The following is an 18834-nucleotide window of genomic DNA, read 5'->3' as shown; positions in this document are numbered from 1 at the left end:
AAATACTGTTTATACAGAAACCATAGTACGAAGCTTCGCACTAGTCTATGGTAGGTACTGCCTACTGTACCACTTTTTTGGTTCTGGGGCTTTTTCCTTCTAATTTTCCAGAAAATTTTCCCCCATCAGACAGGAAAATTGGAAAACAAGTTCCATCAGACAATATATTCGTTTGATTAAGTAGCTTAAAAATTATAAGAAAAATACGAAAATCAAATTATGACGAAATTAATAGATAACAAAATTTTTTCAGGATACTTTCATCAATAGAAGTAAAAAACTTTTAATATTGTCTGACGGAACTTGTTTCAGATTTTTTTGTCAGACGTGTGAAAATTATTGGGAAAATTAGAGAAAAAACGCCCCAGAACCAAAAAAAGTCGCAGATAGAAACCGTGTCAGAGTCGGCCTAATGAAGCGATACTCAAAGTTTGGAGAGAGTATCTCTCATAACCCTTTTTGCAGACGGACAAAGGACACTCTAACTAAATGTACATTTTTCATAGAATTTGCAATGCAATTTGAATTAGTAGTAAGTGTTAGGTTTTATACAAATACAAGGTTCCTTATACATATTTTTTAAAAGATATTTTAAATATATCGGTATTACCAAAACAAAACACTTATTATTATATTATAACAAATATCGGTTATAATTATTGTTGTAGATTCATCTTCAAACTGACAGTATAAATAAAATTATCAGGCAGATCTTGGCAAAATTAAGATAGACAAGTACCCTTTTCTATTTGTTAATCTGATTATAAGAGTTCTGCCAATGATGTATAAAATATGATAATCGTAATGATTATACTCTTATAAATTGTGTGAATTGATTTATTATAATTTATATAAGAACTAAGTAGATATGTTGTGCATAAAGTTTATTGCGGTTATATTTATCCTTAATTTAGGGTGAGTTATAAACATAACCTAATACAAATTTTTAACAAATAAATTCAAAGAGTCTAAATTATCTTTCGTCAAAGATTTGCAAAAATTAGTTATATATTAATCTTTTCCCTTTTAGTCGCCTTACTGATTCTACATTCTTTTTTATTTTGACCAGGTTATTTTTAAATAAATTATATTATTTATTCCACTTTAAGAAGTTATATTAACTTGAACTTTTTTTCTTTTCTGCTTTAATTTAATTAAAATCTAATTTATTTACCTTTCTCTCAAATGAGTTTCTTCTCTTTCTTTTTCTTCTAATACTTTTCACTTTACCTCGCCTTTTCAATTCTAGATTTAATCTCTGTTATCAGATTCCATTGATTGTGAACGATGACAATCAATAGAACATGATAAACAAATATGCAGACAAAAACTAATAGAACCGGAAACACAGTTAGAAATTATAGTAGAAAAATTAGGAATCATAGTCGTTAAAAAAATCAAGAGAAGCAATAGAGTTATACAAATTTTCGTATAGATAAAGAATGTTTATTTTTTTGGGGATCGTGAAAATGAATTAATTTAAGCAATAACAGAGACACAAAAGTCCAAGGAGAAGCGGGACCAAAGGATAAATGAAAAAGACTAGAGGGTGAAGAAAATAGACTAGAGAACTTGTTTAAAACATAAACAAATAGTCTCAGATTCCACTGCAAGATCACTGTGTTCATTACGTAGTTAATAAAACTCACATTTTTACATACATTTAAAATTAGGAGAATACATTGATAGTAGGTTGCCAGTCAAAAAGTGTCCGGAAATGTTTTTAATTCAATTAATCGTAATTAATTTTTGATCAAAAATTTTATTTATGTATTTATTTTTTAAATAAAATGCATTGCTGATGATGTAAATGCATGTTTTTTATATCAGGTTAAAGCTCATTTTTTTCTTAATGTGATGATATAAGGTAGCCTATGAAAAAATGGTCGCAAATTAGGGTTGCCAGCTGTTAAAAACGCGAATTATCAAAGGGATAGTACAAAACAGCTAGCGTGCAACGTTACTAGTTGTATGAATTTTTAAAGCGTGCGTCGATAGATATCTAATAATAAACATATTATCACTTGTCAAATCAGTGTCGTTGCGCACTAACTCTTTCAAACTAATTGTCTTTAAATATTCTTTTGTTGTTTGAGAGAAAATAGTCTATTTCGTTTTTGGTAGTTTCGTTAGGTGTGATCTATGTCCACTTTCTGTTAGGTTTCTCTCTGTAGAAGGTATTTATTGCATACATTTCTTGTTCCAGCTATTCCGTAAGTTCCTCTCCTCTTGTGTTTCTTAATTATTAAATAATCTAAAATTAAAATTATTATTAATTTTAATAAAAATTATTAAATCTTTCATTATTATTATTTTAGATTCTTTGTTGTCGTCTATAGCATTTTTAAGGTATTAGTAAAAAGTATGTATTTCATCATCATTTGCTTTTTTTAGTTAAAACATGTAAATGTAAAACGGGTAGCTCTTTTATATATATATAATATATATAAATATATTCGAATATATTCGAAATAAATAAATAATAAAATAAAATCAGATCCTAGGTAATATATACAATAAATAAATGACTCACTGTTTAATATCTGTGAACAATAAAATACAATTAATGACATAAAATCTAAATGACATTTACGGTGTGTTAATACACACTCGGCGGAGACGGAAAGGGACGGTTTGAAGGAATAGGAATGGAACGGGCGAATCAATACTCGGTCCGGTGAGGAACTGGCGGTGACTGATCAGTACTGAGTCACAGGAAATAATAGGTCTATCTCAGATCAATACTCCAAGACCGGGTACGAAACTGCTGCTAGATCAATACTCTAGCAGAAGCGGTTGGCCTTTAGTCAATACCCAAGGGTCAGTGTAGTTGTTATTAGATCAATACTCTGACGAAACTCTCTTTTCTGGTGCAGCGGCTGCAGTTTTATACGGTCGAAGGCCTTCCATCTTCTATTGCGCACATCTTTGGAAGAGGAACTTGTGGTGGAAATGCGTGTGAGGCGATGCTTATCGTTACAAGCATAAACCTGCACAATCTTCATTCTGGTTTTTAAATTTATTTTTAAGATCATGCATATAACCCTATCCGAGATGCTATTAATTATCTGAATTTGATATTTCCTCTTTTTATTGATTAAGAAACCTTCTCCACTGTAGTCTTCCTTACCTCTATAGTAGAGCCTATTGCTTGAATGTAAATCCATATACCATTCTCCTCTTCTTTGAATTTCTGATAGCCCCATTATGTCCCAATTCATGTTCCCCAATTTTTCTTCTGGTTCGTAGAAATTTTCTTTTTTTGGCCATGAAACGCATGTTATATGTTGCTATACGGAATTTTGCTGTTTTTTTTCTTCTTCATTATCGATAATATTTTAGCCACATCCCACCACGCTGGCCAGACGGGTTAATGGGGTAGAAGAATATGTTATGTCGACCATTGCAACCAAGGTTAAGCGGCCTACTCAGTTTAGACAACACCCCTAGGAAAGACAGATCGGCACCACTCACTCATAATGGAAACATATTTTCGTAATTCCAGGTGTTACAGTTATTTCACTCATACTCGGTTGTCAAAGCCTCATTTATTTACCTTAAGATTTATCTAAAAATATATATTACTGATTTATGTTTATCACAATGTTAATGATAAACGAACTAGGAGTCTGAGACACAAAATCAGCTTAGTTCGCTACCATATCTTCTCTATATTTGTGGATGGGGTAAAAAACTGGGTGAATCGAATAAGAAACTAGAAAATTAGTTTTGCTCTAAATCAAAATAGCACAGAAATAACTGTAACAATAAAGATTCTGAAGCTGAAATATTTCGAGCAAGTGTTCAGAGGTCCAGAAAAGTATAACCTTCTGTATCTCATAATACAGGACAAGATAGTCGGAAGAAGATTTCAAGGTCGAAAATAGCATCCTTTCTCAGAATTCTCCGAGAGTGGTACCATAAACATCTGTTGATGTATTTTAAGCGGCTGCAAACAAAATCATTATAGCCAATATAATAAACATCTCAAAATTTTCTTATCAGCACTCCACATTTAAGTAGCAGGATGATAAAAATCTGCCTAGATACTAAACTGAATAACTAATATCAAGTCTACTTATTATATTTCTACTCTATAGTGGAAACATTTTTCCCCTGATGTGTTCTTACGTTTGCATTATTGTACATATTAAAGATTATGAATAGCATTTCTATAAATTTGTCTTGATTTATTTTCATCATAATATATATCATTTGTACTAACAATATTCGCGCATAAGACATTTTTGATTTCTCCTTAATATTTTGATTGGAAATCATTTTTAGTAACTATTACATTTCGATCTTATCCTAATAATGATATCTATTTATATATATATATATATATATATATATATATATATATATATATATATATATATATATATATATACATGTCCAAAAGTTTGGAATATGTACAAATAATATATCTACGCCTATGGTGGTTTTAAAACTGTTGTTGATATTCATTCTAGAGGGTTATTAAATGAAAATGATAAAAAATTTGAATCGTTTTTGTATGATTTTGGTCACATTCAACTGATTAGCGTATTTACACATTATTTCAGTCTTTGTTTAAATTTGAATTGAGCCGTTTAAAAATGCCTAAAAACGTGATATCTCATTTTGACAGATCCAGAGTAATTGCTTTTTTACAACAGGACTTTAGTCAAAGTTATATCGCGAATATTGCTAATGTTACTCAGAGTGCTGTATCGAAAATTAAAAAAAAATCCAAGATACAAATGACGTCAAGGATCGTCCCCAAGTGGTAGAAATCGATGTACAACAGCAGCACAAGACCGGTAAATAACATTTATAGCTCGTAAAAATCGTCTGGAATCTACAAGTGGTATATCCAGAGAAATTTCTAGGCTTCAAGGACTGAATATTTCACGGCAAACAATAACACGCAGACTAAATGCGGTAAATTTGTATAGTAGAAGACCGCTACATGTTCCTAAACTAACCTACCAACACAAAATAGTAAGGTTGCAATGGGCTAGAGAAATGGTACATCATGATCCTAACTGGAATAACGTGATGTTCTCTGATGAGTCAAAAATTGCCTTGGTATCTGATTCGCGAAGAACACTGGTTTGGAGGGCCCCAGGACGACAAGCCCCACTAGAAACAGCTAAACTGCGTGTCCCATTTGGAGGTGGCAGTATTATGGTTGGGGGTGGTATTATGAGTGGTACACGGACGTCACTGCTGGTTCTGGAGAGAAGAGTCACTGGTGCTGTATACATCAAGGAAGTTTTAAATCCTGTCGTACGTCTATTCCGAGGGGCAGTAGGTGATAAATTTGTGTTTATGCATGACAACGCACCTCCTCATCGAACATCAGCAGAACAAAATTTTCTTGAAGAAGAAGGAATATCTACATTACAGTAGCCCTCGAATTCCCCCGACATTAACATTATTGAACATGCTTGGGACATTCTCAAAACACGCATCAAGAAGCGAAACAATCCCCCTATTACACTTCGAGAACTTAAAGATGCTGCTCGTGAAGAGTGGGATAGAATTCCCCAAGCCCAGCTCGACCAGTTAATCGGCAGCATTCCAAATCGCCTACAGGCTTGCATACAGGCCAATGGAGGAAATACTTATTATTAGTTTTATTAAAAATTATTTTTTTCTATACTAATTTATTTTTAAATGTAAGTTCTACATTGTAAGTTTTTCACTCCAAGAAAATAAATATTTTTTCGCATATCGTTTATCTGGTTTTGAGATTTATTTAGTATTGTTGAGAATTGAAACAAAATGATGTTTAACTATTCAGAAGATTTTATATATAAAAATCAATAAAAAGATGAAATATTCCAATATTCCAAACTTTTGGACATATGTGTATATATATATATATATATATATGTATATATATATATATATATATATATATATATATATATATATATATATATATATATATATTATTTAGATAAACAGGGTTGGGATAAAGTATGGAACCAAGTAAATAGCTTTGAAACGAGAAAGACGATATTCACAAAACTGTACATGAGAGTATAATGACACATGACGCATCTAATGCCGTATTTGGTTTAACAAAATCTAACGCTAGAGTCAAGATAGTGGAATTTAGTATGGCCTCACACAACCTAAATCTGTTAAACGATGGTAGATGGTAGATGGTAGATTTAGAATTCAAACGGGTAGTCAGTCGGCCATTTATATATCGTTATTCAAATAAAGATTACTATTCACCGGACCGGAGCTTAAGAAACAAAGTTCAGAAAAAACAAAGTTGGAGTAACTCTCACGAGTATAACATGCTGAATGTATCGATTACAATGCAAGACTTTAGAGATGCCCTAATGTCAACTAAAAAATCTGCTCCAGGTCCAGACGGTATACCATTATTTTTTTGTTAAACCTACCACAAAGTAAAATGTCTTGGCTGTTAAAATTGTATAATTATATTTGGACAAATCAGGTCTTTCCATCTGAATGGCCAGACAGCATTATAATTCCTCTGCTCAAACCCAACAAAGACAGAACTAACATCGACTCGTACCATCCTATATCACTCACTAATATATCATGTAAAGTTCTAGAAAAAAATATAAACAAAGGACTATTAATCCTTTCTTCTTAAGGTGCCTTCTCCATTACTGAAGGTTGGCTATAACTACAACAAATTGCTCTCTATCTTCAGCTGTTCTTGGTATCGAATGTGTGTCCATGCCTGTCCAGTCTCTTACATTCTTCAACCAGGAGCATTTTCTTCTTCCTGGACCTCTTCTTCCTTCCACTTTCCCTTCCATTATTAATCCTTTGCAAACAAGAAATATATTTTATTCCCCTCCAAAGTGGGTTCCGTCAAAATAGATCATGCGTAGACAACTTACTAGATTTAGAGTTAGAGATACACGAAGGTTTTGCAACTAATCAAGAGACAACAAAAAAAATGAGAAAAACGGAACACCTCAGAGATCAGTTTTAGCCCAACTCTTTTTCTTGTGGCTATCAACCGATATACTGGATCACTGTTCCCCGCTAGTTAAGGGAAGCCTATTTGCTGACGATTTGGTTCTATTTGCAAAGGACAAGAATGTAAAATGATTCAAACATACTTACAAGAATCTATTTATAAACTAGAGATATGGTCCACACGTCAGCAGGCGTGCAATTCTCTCCACTAAAAACAAGATGTATCCTTTTCTCAAGAAGACACCGGCTCCAAAGAACACCTTTAAAACTGTATGGCGAGCCGCTCACATTTTCAGACAAAATTAATTTTCTCGGAATGATATTCGACCAAAAACTAACATAGAAACAACATATTTCAGAAATTAAAGTCTTGCTAAAATGAATTGAAATGAAATGAAAACATTATTAAATAAAAAATGCGGAACTGACGAAACCACAATAATAAATATTTATAAGTTACTCGTTAGATAAAAAAATAGAGTATGGTATATGCTAAAAAATATGTTACCAAGCAAATTAAAATCATTTAAAACACAGTACTTCGCATTGCTACAGTTTAGAATAACATCAGTTACAAATTTCCAACGCCTTCCAGGAGAACCACCTCTTATCGTGCAAAGGAAGTATTTATGCCTCTTGTTTGCATCACCAGTCGCCAGTACCAAATGCCACCCAGTGCTTCGAAATACACTTACGCACTGTTACCTAGAAACTTATAAAAAAAAGTTAGTTCGATTTACCATTCTATGAAAGAGTGTGAAGAAATTTAAACAATCTGCAACTCCAATTCACAGTGAAACGTGGCGCCTAGTAAATCTAAAAAGAGCTTACCAAGTCAAAATTGCTCGACTTCGATTAGGTCATACCAATATAACGCGTAATCACCTAATGACTAAGGAAGACATTCCAGTGTTTGAATATTGTCAAGAACACATTATTGTTAAACACCTCCTAAAATGTTGTGGAAAATAGTTACAATATTTTCAGTGATTTAAAAACAGTATTAGGTGAACCTTTAAATACCAAAAACTTAATTAGCTTTCTTAAAGATACATCTTTGTATAATTTAATATAATGTAATAACTAATGTCACTAATGACCCAAGTGATTAAAGCGATTATTGTTTGTAAAAAAACATATATCACAAAATTTTTGGTTTCAACCAGACAAAGCACTTCCCACTATTATCGACGGGTTGAAAATTTTTTGTAAGTGAATATTCCAAATTGATGTATTCTACATAGAGGATCTATAGAGTCACCTACTCGTTCTCCGGATCTTAACTAGTTAGATTTTTTTCTTTGGTGTGACGGGGTTCTTTGAGGTGAAATGACGTTTGCAATATTTAAAATAAAGAATTATTGATGAATGTGAACTAATACGTAGATATGTATTGGAACGAGTGACTCACGAATTTAATAATAGGCTTGCACACTGTCAGGAGGTGAACGGCGTGGATTTTATCATTTGAAGCGATTTAAAAAAAAAATTAGGAATAACAAGTTATTTTAAAATATGTAAAAACATACGTTGTGTCTGATTTAAATTAAATAGGTTATATCGGAAGTAGAGTAGTAACCAAAAACATAGTGTCAGATGGGTTATGTATCATCAATAGCGTCTTTCTTGTTTCGAAGATATTTAGTTGCTTCCATACTTTATCCCAATCATATATAGGTATCCATACTTTTTTATTCTAATATAACCATATACACTACTGGTCAAAAAAATGTGTGTATGTTTTTTTAATTTTGTCAGTATAGTGGTTTTATTCGGGAGGAAGAAAACATTAATCATAAAAAAAAGGGCGTGGCAGTCCGGTGGGACTGCCGGTAGAAGTTACACTTCTATACACGCATTCGCCGTTACAAATTTATTCGGTAGTCAATCTGCATCATCATGTTATTTAACACACATTTCATAAATATATCTCCAGAATAAATATAAATAACTTTAAAGAACTTAATGGTATAGAACATTACTTTCATCAAATAAACAATTACATTTCACATATCTCTACTTCATTGGATAAAATCTGTCTCCTCAAGAACTTCCCTGTTTACTGTTAAATAATTACAATAGTTGACTCGAGTTCTCCAATCAACAATACAAGATAGTTTGAACCATGTTCTTTCAACCATCAATTAATAGAGTACCGGCATGTAAGTAATGTTTTATTTATTTGTTTATTTATTAATTCATTACAGTTTAATAGACTATTTTACCAATTTGTGGGTCTTACCTTGTCTGCTTAAACATCTTATTCATTTTGAAAAACCACAGACATGTAATATTGGCATAATTACTGTAATTTATATAATTTATATCATCTATCTTTATTTTATCTTTAATAGACAACACCCTAATATGGGTTTATTATTTTCAGCATTTATTTAACTTTGTATCGTGACCTGAAGATGCTTTGCATATTGTAGAAAGCGAAACCGGTCGTCTGATTAGTTAAATTAAATTGATTGTGAGTAAGTCTAATTTATTATTTCTTTTACCTTATAGATTTTACTATTTAAAAACCCATATGAAAACAGTTTCGGTAAAGTAAAGTCCAAAAATATTATTTTCAAAGTATAGGGTGTCAGAGGCTACATTGTATCACCAGTTCTCAACTTTATTCTCTTTGCCCTCATCTCTATGCGAGGTTGGTTTCCCTAATTACATTTATCCATAAGTTCCTATTTTGGACCATACCAATTTTAGTCCCTTCACGGACATCTCCTGCATAAGCGTCTCCCCCAGATTTCTTTTGTTCATCCTCACCCTCCAGAAACTTGTAATTCAGCAATTTGTTGTTTCGGGCCCGAATTAGATTAGCGTCCCGACTTTGAACATGCCCAAACCATCATAACTTATGCTCTCTCATTTTGTAATTATTTAGTGGCACCCCTAGACTTTTACTACTTAATTTTATCCTCTTTTGTCCTTCCACTTATCTATTTAAGCATTCTCATGCAATCTTTTTCCTCTTTATTTTACCCAACTTTATTTTAACTACCAAACATTCAGTTATATACATCATAGCTGATCTTACGTCAGTGTCATAGAATTTTCCTTTCTGTTTCATTGGGATTCTTCTGTCCCACAACACACTCTCTTCTTTCCACTTCATCCATCCTAGCCTAATTATACTGCATGCATTTCCATCTATGTACCCATTAGTCTTTAATATCGAATATTGAAACAAAAGTTTTCACAATAAATTCACAATCCAAAGTTGTCATTTTATTTAAAGTAACTCTAGCTTTAAACGGACATTCCAAATACTCTGTTTGGTCATACTATCTTTTAAACATTTTTTCGTAATAGCTCGTTTTTAATAGTTCCTAACAAAGGAAAATATTCAATGCTGTAATTCCTTTCAAATACCTTTTTTACAAATTGTATGTCTCAGAGTATTTTTAAATTTATGGAAAAATGTTTTTGTTAATTAAAGATATTATAAGGTCGTAATATTTAAATGTGTTGCACATTATGTTAGCTTGTATAAGTTAAGCGCATTTCATAATTAAATAGAAAAAAAATGTATATTTTTGCATTAAATAAAAATATATATTAAGTATATTAATTACATATTATATCCACTACAATTGCTTACATTAATCATATTGGTTTTATCAATCAATGTCACGGGAACTTGAAATATGGCGTAGTTGTATACTTTGACAGTTACATTACAGAGTCTATCAAAAATAAAAACATTAAATAAAATTAACAACCAAAGAATAGTTTTTATTATAGGGTAGAAGAAATTCTGTAAATCAATATAGATGACCAAATTTGGTCCACAATTGGCACAATGGAATATTATTACCCATCTTCAAGAAAAACATAAAACCTTAGACTTTTAAAAACTTTTACTAGTCGCATGAAGTTCTTCAAGTTATATACTATAGTACCGTTTTTAAATAAAACGAGCGGTTTTTAATTTATATAAATATATTTATTTAGAAATTTACAGCACGAAAATATCTTATCAACTAACTTTAACTCATAAAAGGTCTACTTATACAGTGTGGCGCACCGAAAACGAAACAGAGGCATTTACTGGCAGATAATTCCTTTTTTGAAAAAACGCTCGGACCCGTCGATTTTGTTTTCGAGGGGGACACAAAATTGGCAAAAAATCACTTTAACATTTGCAGCCCCTTAAGCGGGGGTGGCATCATCCCTAAAATCTTAAATGAAAAGGGGGGTCGAATGATCCATTATTTGAAAGGTCTTTCAACTCCCTTTATAATGATGTAAAATTCATGTATTCAATTCAGTAGTTTTGGAGATTTATTGATTTAAAGTTTAAAGTAGACTTTAATAGGTACATCAAATTAGTTTGTACTTATTTCAGAAGAAATTTGAGTAAAAGCATTTTCTTGATAAGTAAATGCTTTTATTTACTACGCCCATGGTTTATTAATAATAAAAATAGCAACTGAAGTGTCCTTTGTGACAAAAAAAGTTGTTTCTTGAAGAAAGATAAGTAGAGAATGCCACGTACTTATTTTAAATAGGAAATAGTACATTAGTTTGCGATTGATTTGACCAATCTTTGTTGTTAAAATATCATTTATTGCTTTATACATAAATTACCCATGGTATATTCCACGGCAGAAAGGGTTGAAATGATTGAAATAAATAGAACAGCACAAATTTTTAATGGGCGACATGAGAACAATAATGTGCACCGAAAATATGTTCTAGAACTTGTAGCTAAATTTCGGGAAACTGAATCAGTCGCCAATAAAAAACGTAATATTGAAAATCCTATAAGGAACGAAGCAACAGAAGTGGGGGTTTTAGGGCAAGTTATTGTAGATCCTACATTAAGTACCGGCAAATTGCAAACTTCGTGTGGTGTTAGTCGACGTACTATCCAACGGATTCTAAAGGCCCATAATTTTCATCCGTATAAAATTCACCTTGTACAAGAACTTAATGAAGACGATTTTGATAAGCGATTAGAATTTTGTGAAGTTATGAGTAAACGAATTACAAACGATGAACAATTTTTATTTAACGTTTGCTTTTTTTTAAATGGCGAGTAAATCGTCATAATTGTCGATATTGGTCGGACTCTAATCCCAGAATTTACCATGAGGTACACACACAGCAACCACAAAAATTAAATGTTTGGGCTGGCATTTTTGGCGATCATTTGGTTGGTACTTTTTTCTTACCTGGAAATTTGACTGGTGAAATGCCATAGATCCTGCGCTAACAGATATAATTGAAAATCAGAATGATGGTCGATACGTTGAGAATATGTTGATGTTCCAACAGGATGGTGCCCCACCACATTACGCATTAAGAGTTCGGCATTATTTAGATCAGACCTTTCCAGGTCAATGGATTGGTAGAAGAGGTGCCGTTGAATGGCCCCCAAGATCGCTAGATTTATCACCTTTGGATTTCTTTTTGTGGGGTTACTTAAAAAGCAAAATCTATGCTACTCAGCCAACATCCTTAGAAGATTTACGACAAAGAATTGTGAATGAGTGCCATCAAATTACTCCTCAAATATTGCAAAATGTCCGGCAACGTTTTCAGCAAAATCTTTATTATTGCATGGAAAGTAATGGTGGTCATTTTCAAAATTTACTCGGCTGACAGGTCAGTTCATTCTTTATTTTTTTACAACTTTGCTGCTATGTATTGATCTCCTCTTACGATGATGTATTTAAACTTTAAATCAATAAATCTCCAAAACTACTGAATTGAAGTACATGAATTTTACATCATTATAAAGGGAGTTGAAAGACCTTTTAAATGATGGATCATTCGACCCCCCTTTCTATTTAAGATTTTAGGGATGGTGCCACCCCCGCTTAGGGGACTGCAAATGTTAATGTGATTTTATGCCAATTTTGTTTCCCCCTCGATAACAAAATCGACGGGTCCAAGCGTTTTTTTTTTAAAGGAATCATCTGCCAGTAAATGCATCTGTTTCGTTTTCGGTGCGCCACCCTGTATATAAAAGTTGTTATTGTCGTCTCCGGTGTAATTAATAAACGTATGAAAAGCTGATTGCAACTTGGTGCAAGTTTCCATGTTTATTAATTTATCCAACTATTGCGCAATATGGTGTTATATTGCGTAGTTGGCCGGTACGCTCTTATTGTGGCATTATCTTGAAGAGACAATGCCATTGTGGTTTTATTAGGTGGTTGAAATAAAACACATTCTTTCTAAGAAGAAAAAAACTCAGCTTCAGAGTCTTAGAAAGAAACAGAGCCCTTCGAGCAAAGTGCTCTAGGGAGCTACCCTACACGGGTAAAACCATGAGTTAGACACTACTATCACAACTGACTTGAGATCCGAAAATGTCCCATATTTAAAGATAAATTAACTTTTATATGAAACTTTTTCATTTCTCAACCAATTAAATTTAATTATATGTTCCAGAAGAAAGGGCGATGAACATCGAAGTGCGTGATTGGTGGCACTTGATGACATTATGTACTAGAATTAGTCCACCTCTTTGACGGGTCGGTCTCTCCCGCGCTCGATACATCCGGAAGCTTCTCGTCGTCCCGAGATGTAACCGTTATATGGGCTACGTCGAATGCATGTTCGTAACACTATGTCTACATGCAACTGAAATAAAAAGAGTAGAACAGATCGCATTTAAAAAATGCCGTTAATTGCGTTTACAACCATAAAAAAGGTAAAAACTCTAGTATTGGACATACGTCTGGTTTGCTGTGAACGAGACTACAATCTTTGTGAAAGGTAAAATTCATAACATGCATTAAGGAATACAGAAAAAATATCGTTGTCATTTTCCCGGGCTTTAACTGCGTTTTTATACAAGAGAAAAAAACAAAAACTCATTGTTGCAACAAAAGAACTGAAAATCTAAATTATTTACCAACGCCTTAGTTCAAAACTTAGTTCAAAACGCACAAAAACCTAAGACTTAAAAATCAAAATGTTTGCCAATAATTTATATCAACGAAAATTGGACGTGCCTACTGCTCCCATAAACATTGAGTGTCTATTTTAAAATTATTATAAAATATTTTTAAGAATTAAAATTGGATCTGACGACAAATTAAGCATGTTACATTCATTGTAAAACACTCCCAAAACCTCGGAAAAAAATTTTGGAGCTCCCAAAAAAAAATTCTATAAAACTTTGACTTCTCTTACTCATTACAATTCCTAAATTTAATAATAGGTTAAAAAATATGGCAATATCCAAGTTACGCAAAACCCAAATTAAAATTTAAAAACAAACCAACATAAATAATAATTCAGTCATGTAAGAGTGGATAAAGTGATCTTTACAGCTTACTCTGCAAACGAACGGCCTACGTCCAAATTTGTCATGACATCACAAGAACAAGAAAATTGATCTTGCTGAGAGAGATTACCGTTATTTAAACCTCGTTTAGGTGGAGCGTCTCTTCAAAGAGAAATTGGCCAAGCGCAGACATCACTCTACGAATGTAATTTTTGTGTTTTTGAAAGGAGTGATTGGGAAGACGAGTGGTTTGCTAAGAAGAAGTAATCAGTAGTCAGAGTGGGCGAGGAAGGTTGTTAGTCATGCCGTATTGAGGAGTACCTTTGCATGTTATCAGCTATACATGTGGGAACGGTTCTTTTGATTGAGTATTTTTGATTTGCAGATGGATAATATCTGCGATATCTTAGTGACGTCACTAGGGTGTTGAAATACTCCGCAGGAAGTTCGTTTCCAGCCAAGTTGAGAAGTTAAGCCGGGTGGAAAGGAACTTTCTTTGCGGGATGCTATATATCATTTTTCTTAAATATTGTAGCAAGGTATTATTTTTCTACGTTTTTTAGCATTTTTTCTGGCAATTGCTTGACTTTTCTATGTTTTATGAACCATGTCTTAAAGGTTCTCTGTATCTAGCTTTTAGTTTTGTTTTATTTTTCCTCTATTTCTTAAAGATTTTATTAAATCTTTTTCAAATGAGGTGCTTAATTTTGGCTCTATTATTGTGAGCTCTATTATTTGGCTCTATTATTTTATATGTATTCATTTAATAATCCCCTTTTAAACGTTCATTTTGTAATTCCAAATATAATTTAATTACTTCTTAGCGTGTTCCCTATATTTTACTACTAATTACATTTAATATTTTACTTTGGTTTGGATTCCGAGTCAGGTAACTAATATCTATTGTCGTTTTTAGATTTTCAGATGCACTGAATAATAAACGTTTTCCACCCGATTTTATGTTTGGATGTGCAACTGCTGCATTTCAAATTGAAGGTAAGATGCATAGGTACATTTATAAATTTACACACACACACACACACATACACACATACATACTTGTACTATACCTCAGTAGAGACAGTAATTCTTTTTATTTGAACATAGTTTTTAGGTTATTATAATTGTTACACTCTCTTCGCCATTTTTCTTATCTGCATATATCATCATCTTACTTACATCACCTACCCAATTGTTTCTTTATATCTCCGGTTTATCTGTAGATCTTTTACTTAGTATCTAGATTGTCATCGCTATTAAGTGATTTCTGTTTTATTCTGTCAATATATACTCACAGCTTCATATACTAAATGTTTTGATTAATACTTCTCGCATTTCATGATTCATCCATATCTTTGTTATCTTAGGTATATATTTAGCTTCAAAGTATTTGTTTAGGTGATTGCTTACAGGTTACAGGGTGGTTGACAGTGAAGCATACTAATGTGTTTCTTGTTGTGCAGTTAAATTTTCATCATGATCAACGTTCTAATAAATTTTAAATACATACACCAATATCTAATAATTTTTCTTTCCAATTTATAAAAATTTTGTTATAATAATGTTGTTGTAAGTCCTCCAATGTAAATATGGGAATATAGAGTCCAACATGGGTCGCATCTTTAGCAAGCTGATCAACCAGTTCATTTCCCTCGATACCTATATGACTTTTAACCCAAATAACTGTAATAAAGATATAACAGTTATTTGGGTTAAAAGTCATATAGGTATCGAGGGAAATGAACTGGTTGATCAGCTTGCTAAAGATGCGACCCATGTTGGACTCTATATTCCCATATTTACATTGGAGGACTTACAACAACATTATTATAACAAAATTTTTATAAATTGGAAAGAAAAATGGAAAAACATAGCAACGAATTCAAATAATCAATATTATACTATCCACCCTACCCTACCACAAGATGTTGACTATATTTTCAAATATGCAATGCCAAAGAAGTTGACAGCCACAATTACTCGACTGAAAACTAATCACGGTGCATTCCCAGCTCACTTGGCTAAGTTAAATATTATCCCTTCTGGGGTATGCTCATGCGATAATATATCACAATGTGACATCAACCATATTCTTTTTAAGTGCGATAAACATAGGTATGAAACAGATCAGCTGTATTCAAAACTATCAGAACTTAAAATTCAGACTCCCATAAACATCACCCATTTACTCTCCTTAGATAGTAGAGAAGTATACGAACTAATATTTAACTTTTTATTTAAAGTTGGTTACATTATTTAAAAACTAATATCTTACATTACAATTCTGTGGCTAAAGGACTAGTTTCCAAGCCAACTCACCAAACACACACACACACACAACATCTAATAATAATATACACCAATATATAATATTATTTTTGTAAACCATTCGTACTGCCTGAGATATGGTTGACCCTATCAAGTCCTTTGTTACAGAGTTTGCAGCTAAGTCTTTATAAGACAGTTACATTATATGCAGGTGTCCATTAACTGGTGCATGTCCAGTAAGGGACTATTATAACTCTAAGCTGATTCCTACTTGTTTTCTGCATGTCCGTTCAATATCCATTTTGCTATGTATTTGACCGGATATGTTTTCCCAGTGAGAGTTATGTTGCCTTCGGATCCAGACTTTTTTTAATCGCGGACGATGCTTATTGAAATTCACACAGCTGGTTCTGGACCAAAGTATTTTGTAGATGATGTTCTTCTAGCAAGTTTATTAGCTCTTGCATTACCGTGTATACTTCGGTGACGTACACCCCATATAAGCTGTACTAATGTTTGATCAGTGACACTGATATTTTTTGGCCAGTTTGTCCAGTTCCTCTCGGCATTTCCACGCTAACTTAAAATCCACCTTAGTTGTCCTATACAGTGCAAGATTGCATTAATATCTTCCTGAAATATAGAGATATATTTTTTCCCAATGAAATAGAAATGAATTTTCTCCACTACTGAATATTCGTGCACCAGACTCTTTTGCACCTGTTTATGCATCAGGTATAATCCAGCAGTTTAGGTCGAGTATTTTCTCTGCTACATCCCTCTCGTGAGCAAATGTCTACTAGAAAGGTACTATAGGCCTATATCTGGGTACTATATGGTTAGGTATTATCATCCATTCGGCACTCTAATTTAATTTATGACGTAACTATGTAATGATTTAACAGTAACGTTGCTCAGATTTCCTCGAAGTCTTATCCCAAAAATTCCATTCTCGCCTACCCGCTTATAACTATGTGTAAAGGTACAGTCGGACCTCTATAGTTACCGTTAGTGTGACCCTTCTCATAGCTCCTGTGATTACAAGACAATAAAGTATTGGTACCTTTCTAAGTTTGAGGACGACACTTTTTTGCTGCACCTTTGGCCCCCATACCACTGATGCATATGTATTTATTGGTTTTAATGCCATGTTATAAATCCAATATAACGTATCTGGTTTTAGATTTCTCGTTCTTCTATGAGTGTATTTGACTATCATTAATGAAGTTACCGCTGTCTTGGTTCTTCGTGTAATCTGCTGATTCCAAGTAAGCCTCAAGTCTAATATCCAAGATACCTTACATCACTCACCACATTTAGATGTGTACCATGAGGACCACTAAGAGGACCCAATGCCTTTAAATACCCACTAGTAAATTTTATGATTTTAAAGTCTATACTGTAACTACAGTCAGAGCTGTAATATTCCAATAAGTATGAGTGGCCCTGATTTTATGTCATACAATATTACGCATAAATTGGTTAAGTTGAACATCACATGGTTGATTATTAGAGCTGTTGATTCACACCGGTGCGTAGTATTGAGCGACGGAGTATATCTGGCCTAGTACTGCCAATTAAAATGTTAAACGCTAAATAACCTAATGTAGTGCTAGATATAGCTTTTGAAAAACGTTAATACAAGTTTTGTGATTTGCAGTTGTCTTCGTAATATGTTTTTTAAATCTAGTTCTGTAGTGTGAGAGTCTTTCTCCAAAGTGTATTTTAACTTGGTAGTTCGTATTGGGACCTATTTTCTGGGATCTAACAGTTTGTCCGAATCGGTTTTTCAATATTTTATGAGTCTGATGAGAGGTGTTGAGATCCATATTCTGTTTAAATACAGACCCTGTTTTTTCCGAGTTAATCAGGTGTTTTTAAATTTCTATAGGTTTTTTAAATATCCTTAGATGGTAGTATGATCAAGTACTAAGTACCTGTATTTCTTCAAATAAAATTTGATAGTTGTCTCATTGCGTTATATATTAACTACAACTGGATTGTAACTAAATTATTAGAAATGTTAATTATTTTTTAGTACTATTGCTGGTTACTACTTGGTACTGTTTAAATAAATTATATATACTGATGGCCAAAAAAATGCAACACTTTCTATACCATTATTTATTTGGATCAAAAGTATTTCTTTGTAAGTCTTATCTAAAAATATATGTGATAAAGTTTTTACCTCGATATCTTGCCTTGGTGGACTTAAGTGGACGAGCAAAACTACAAATTGGAGGCCAAGAGTAGACAAATGTAGTAGAGGAAGACCACCTACACGTTGGGTTGACGACATCAGGCGTATCACTACAAATTGGTAACACAGAGCACAAAATCGCAAAGAATGGAGG

At 32.8% G+C, this 18834-nt stretch overlaps 1 protein-coding gene across 1 annotated transcript in view; it reads left to right on the top strand.

Annotated features, from left to right (window-relative positions):
- The first annotated feature begins 759 nt into the window (after positions 1-759).
- Positions 760-18834, top strand: part of LOC140437222 (myrosinase 1-like) — a 41301-nt gene continuing 23226 nt past the window's right edge. Inside the window, exons 1-2 of the mRNA XM_072526599.1 lie at positions 760-915; positions 15129-15208. Coding sequence (XP_072382700.1) covers positions 869-915; positions 15129-15208 — 127 coding nt within the window. The 5' untranslated portion in view covers positions 760-868. The remainder of the gene's footprint in view (positions 916-15128; positions 15209-18834) is intronic.

This window comes from Diabrotica undecimpunctata, chromosome 3 (genome assembly GCF_040954645.1).
Source record: "Diabrotica undecimpunctata isolate CICGRU chromosome 3, icDiaUnde3, whole genome shotgun sequence".
Classification (NCBI taxonomy): domain Eukaryota; kingdom Metazoa; phylum Arthropoda; class Insecta; order Coleoptera; family Chrysomelidae; genus Diabrotica; species Diabrotica undecimpunctata.
This window is presented reverse-complemented; position numbering and strand designations above follow the sequence as displayed.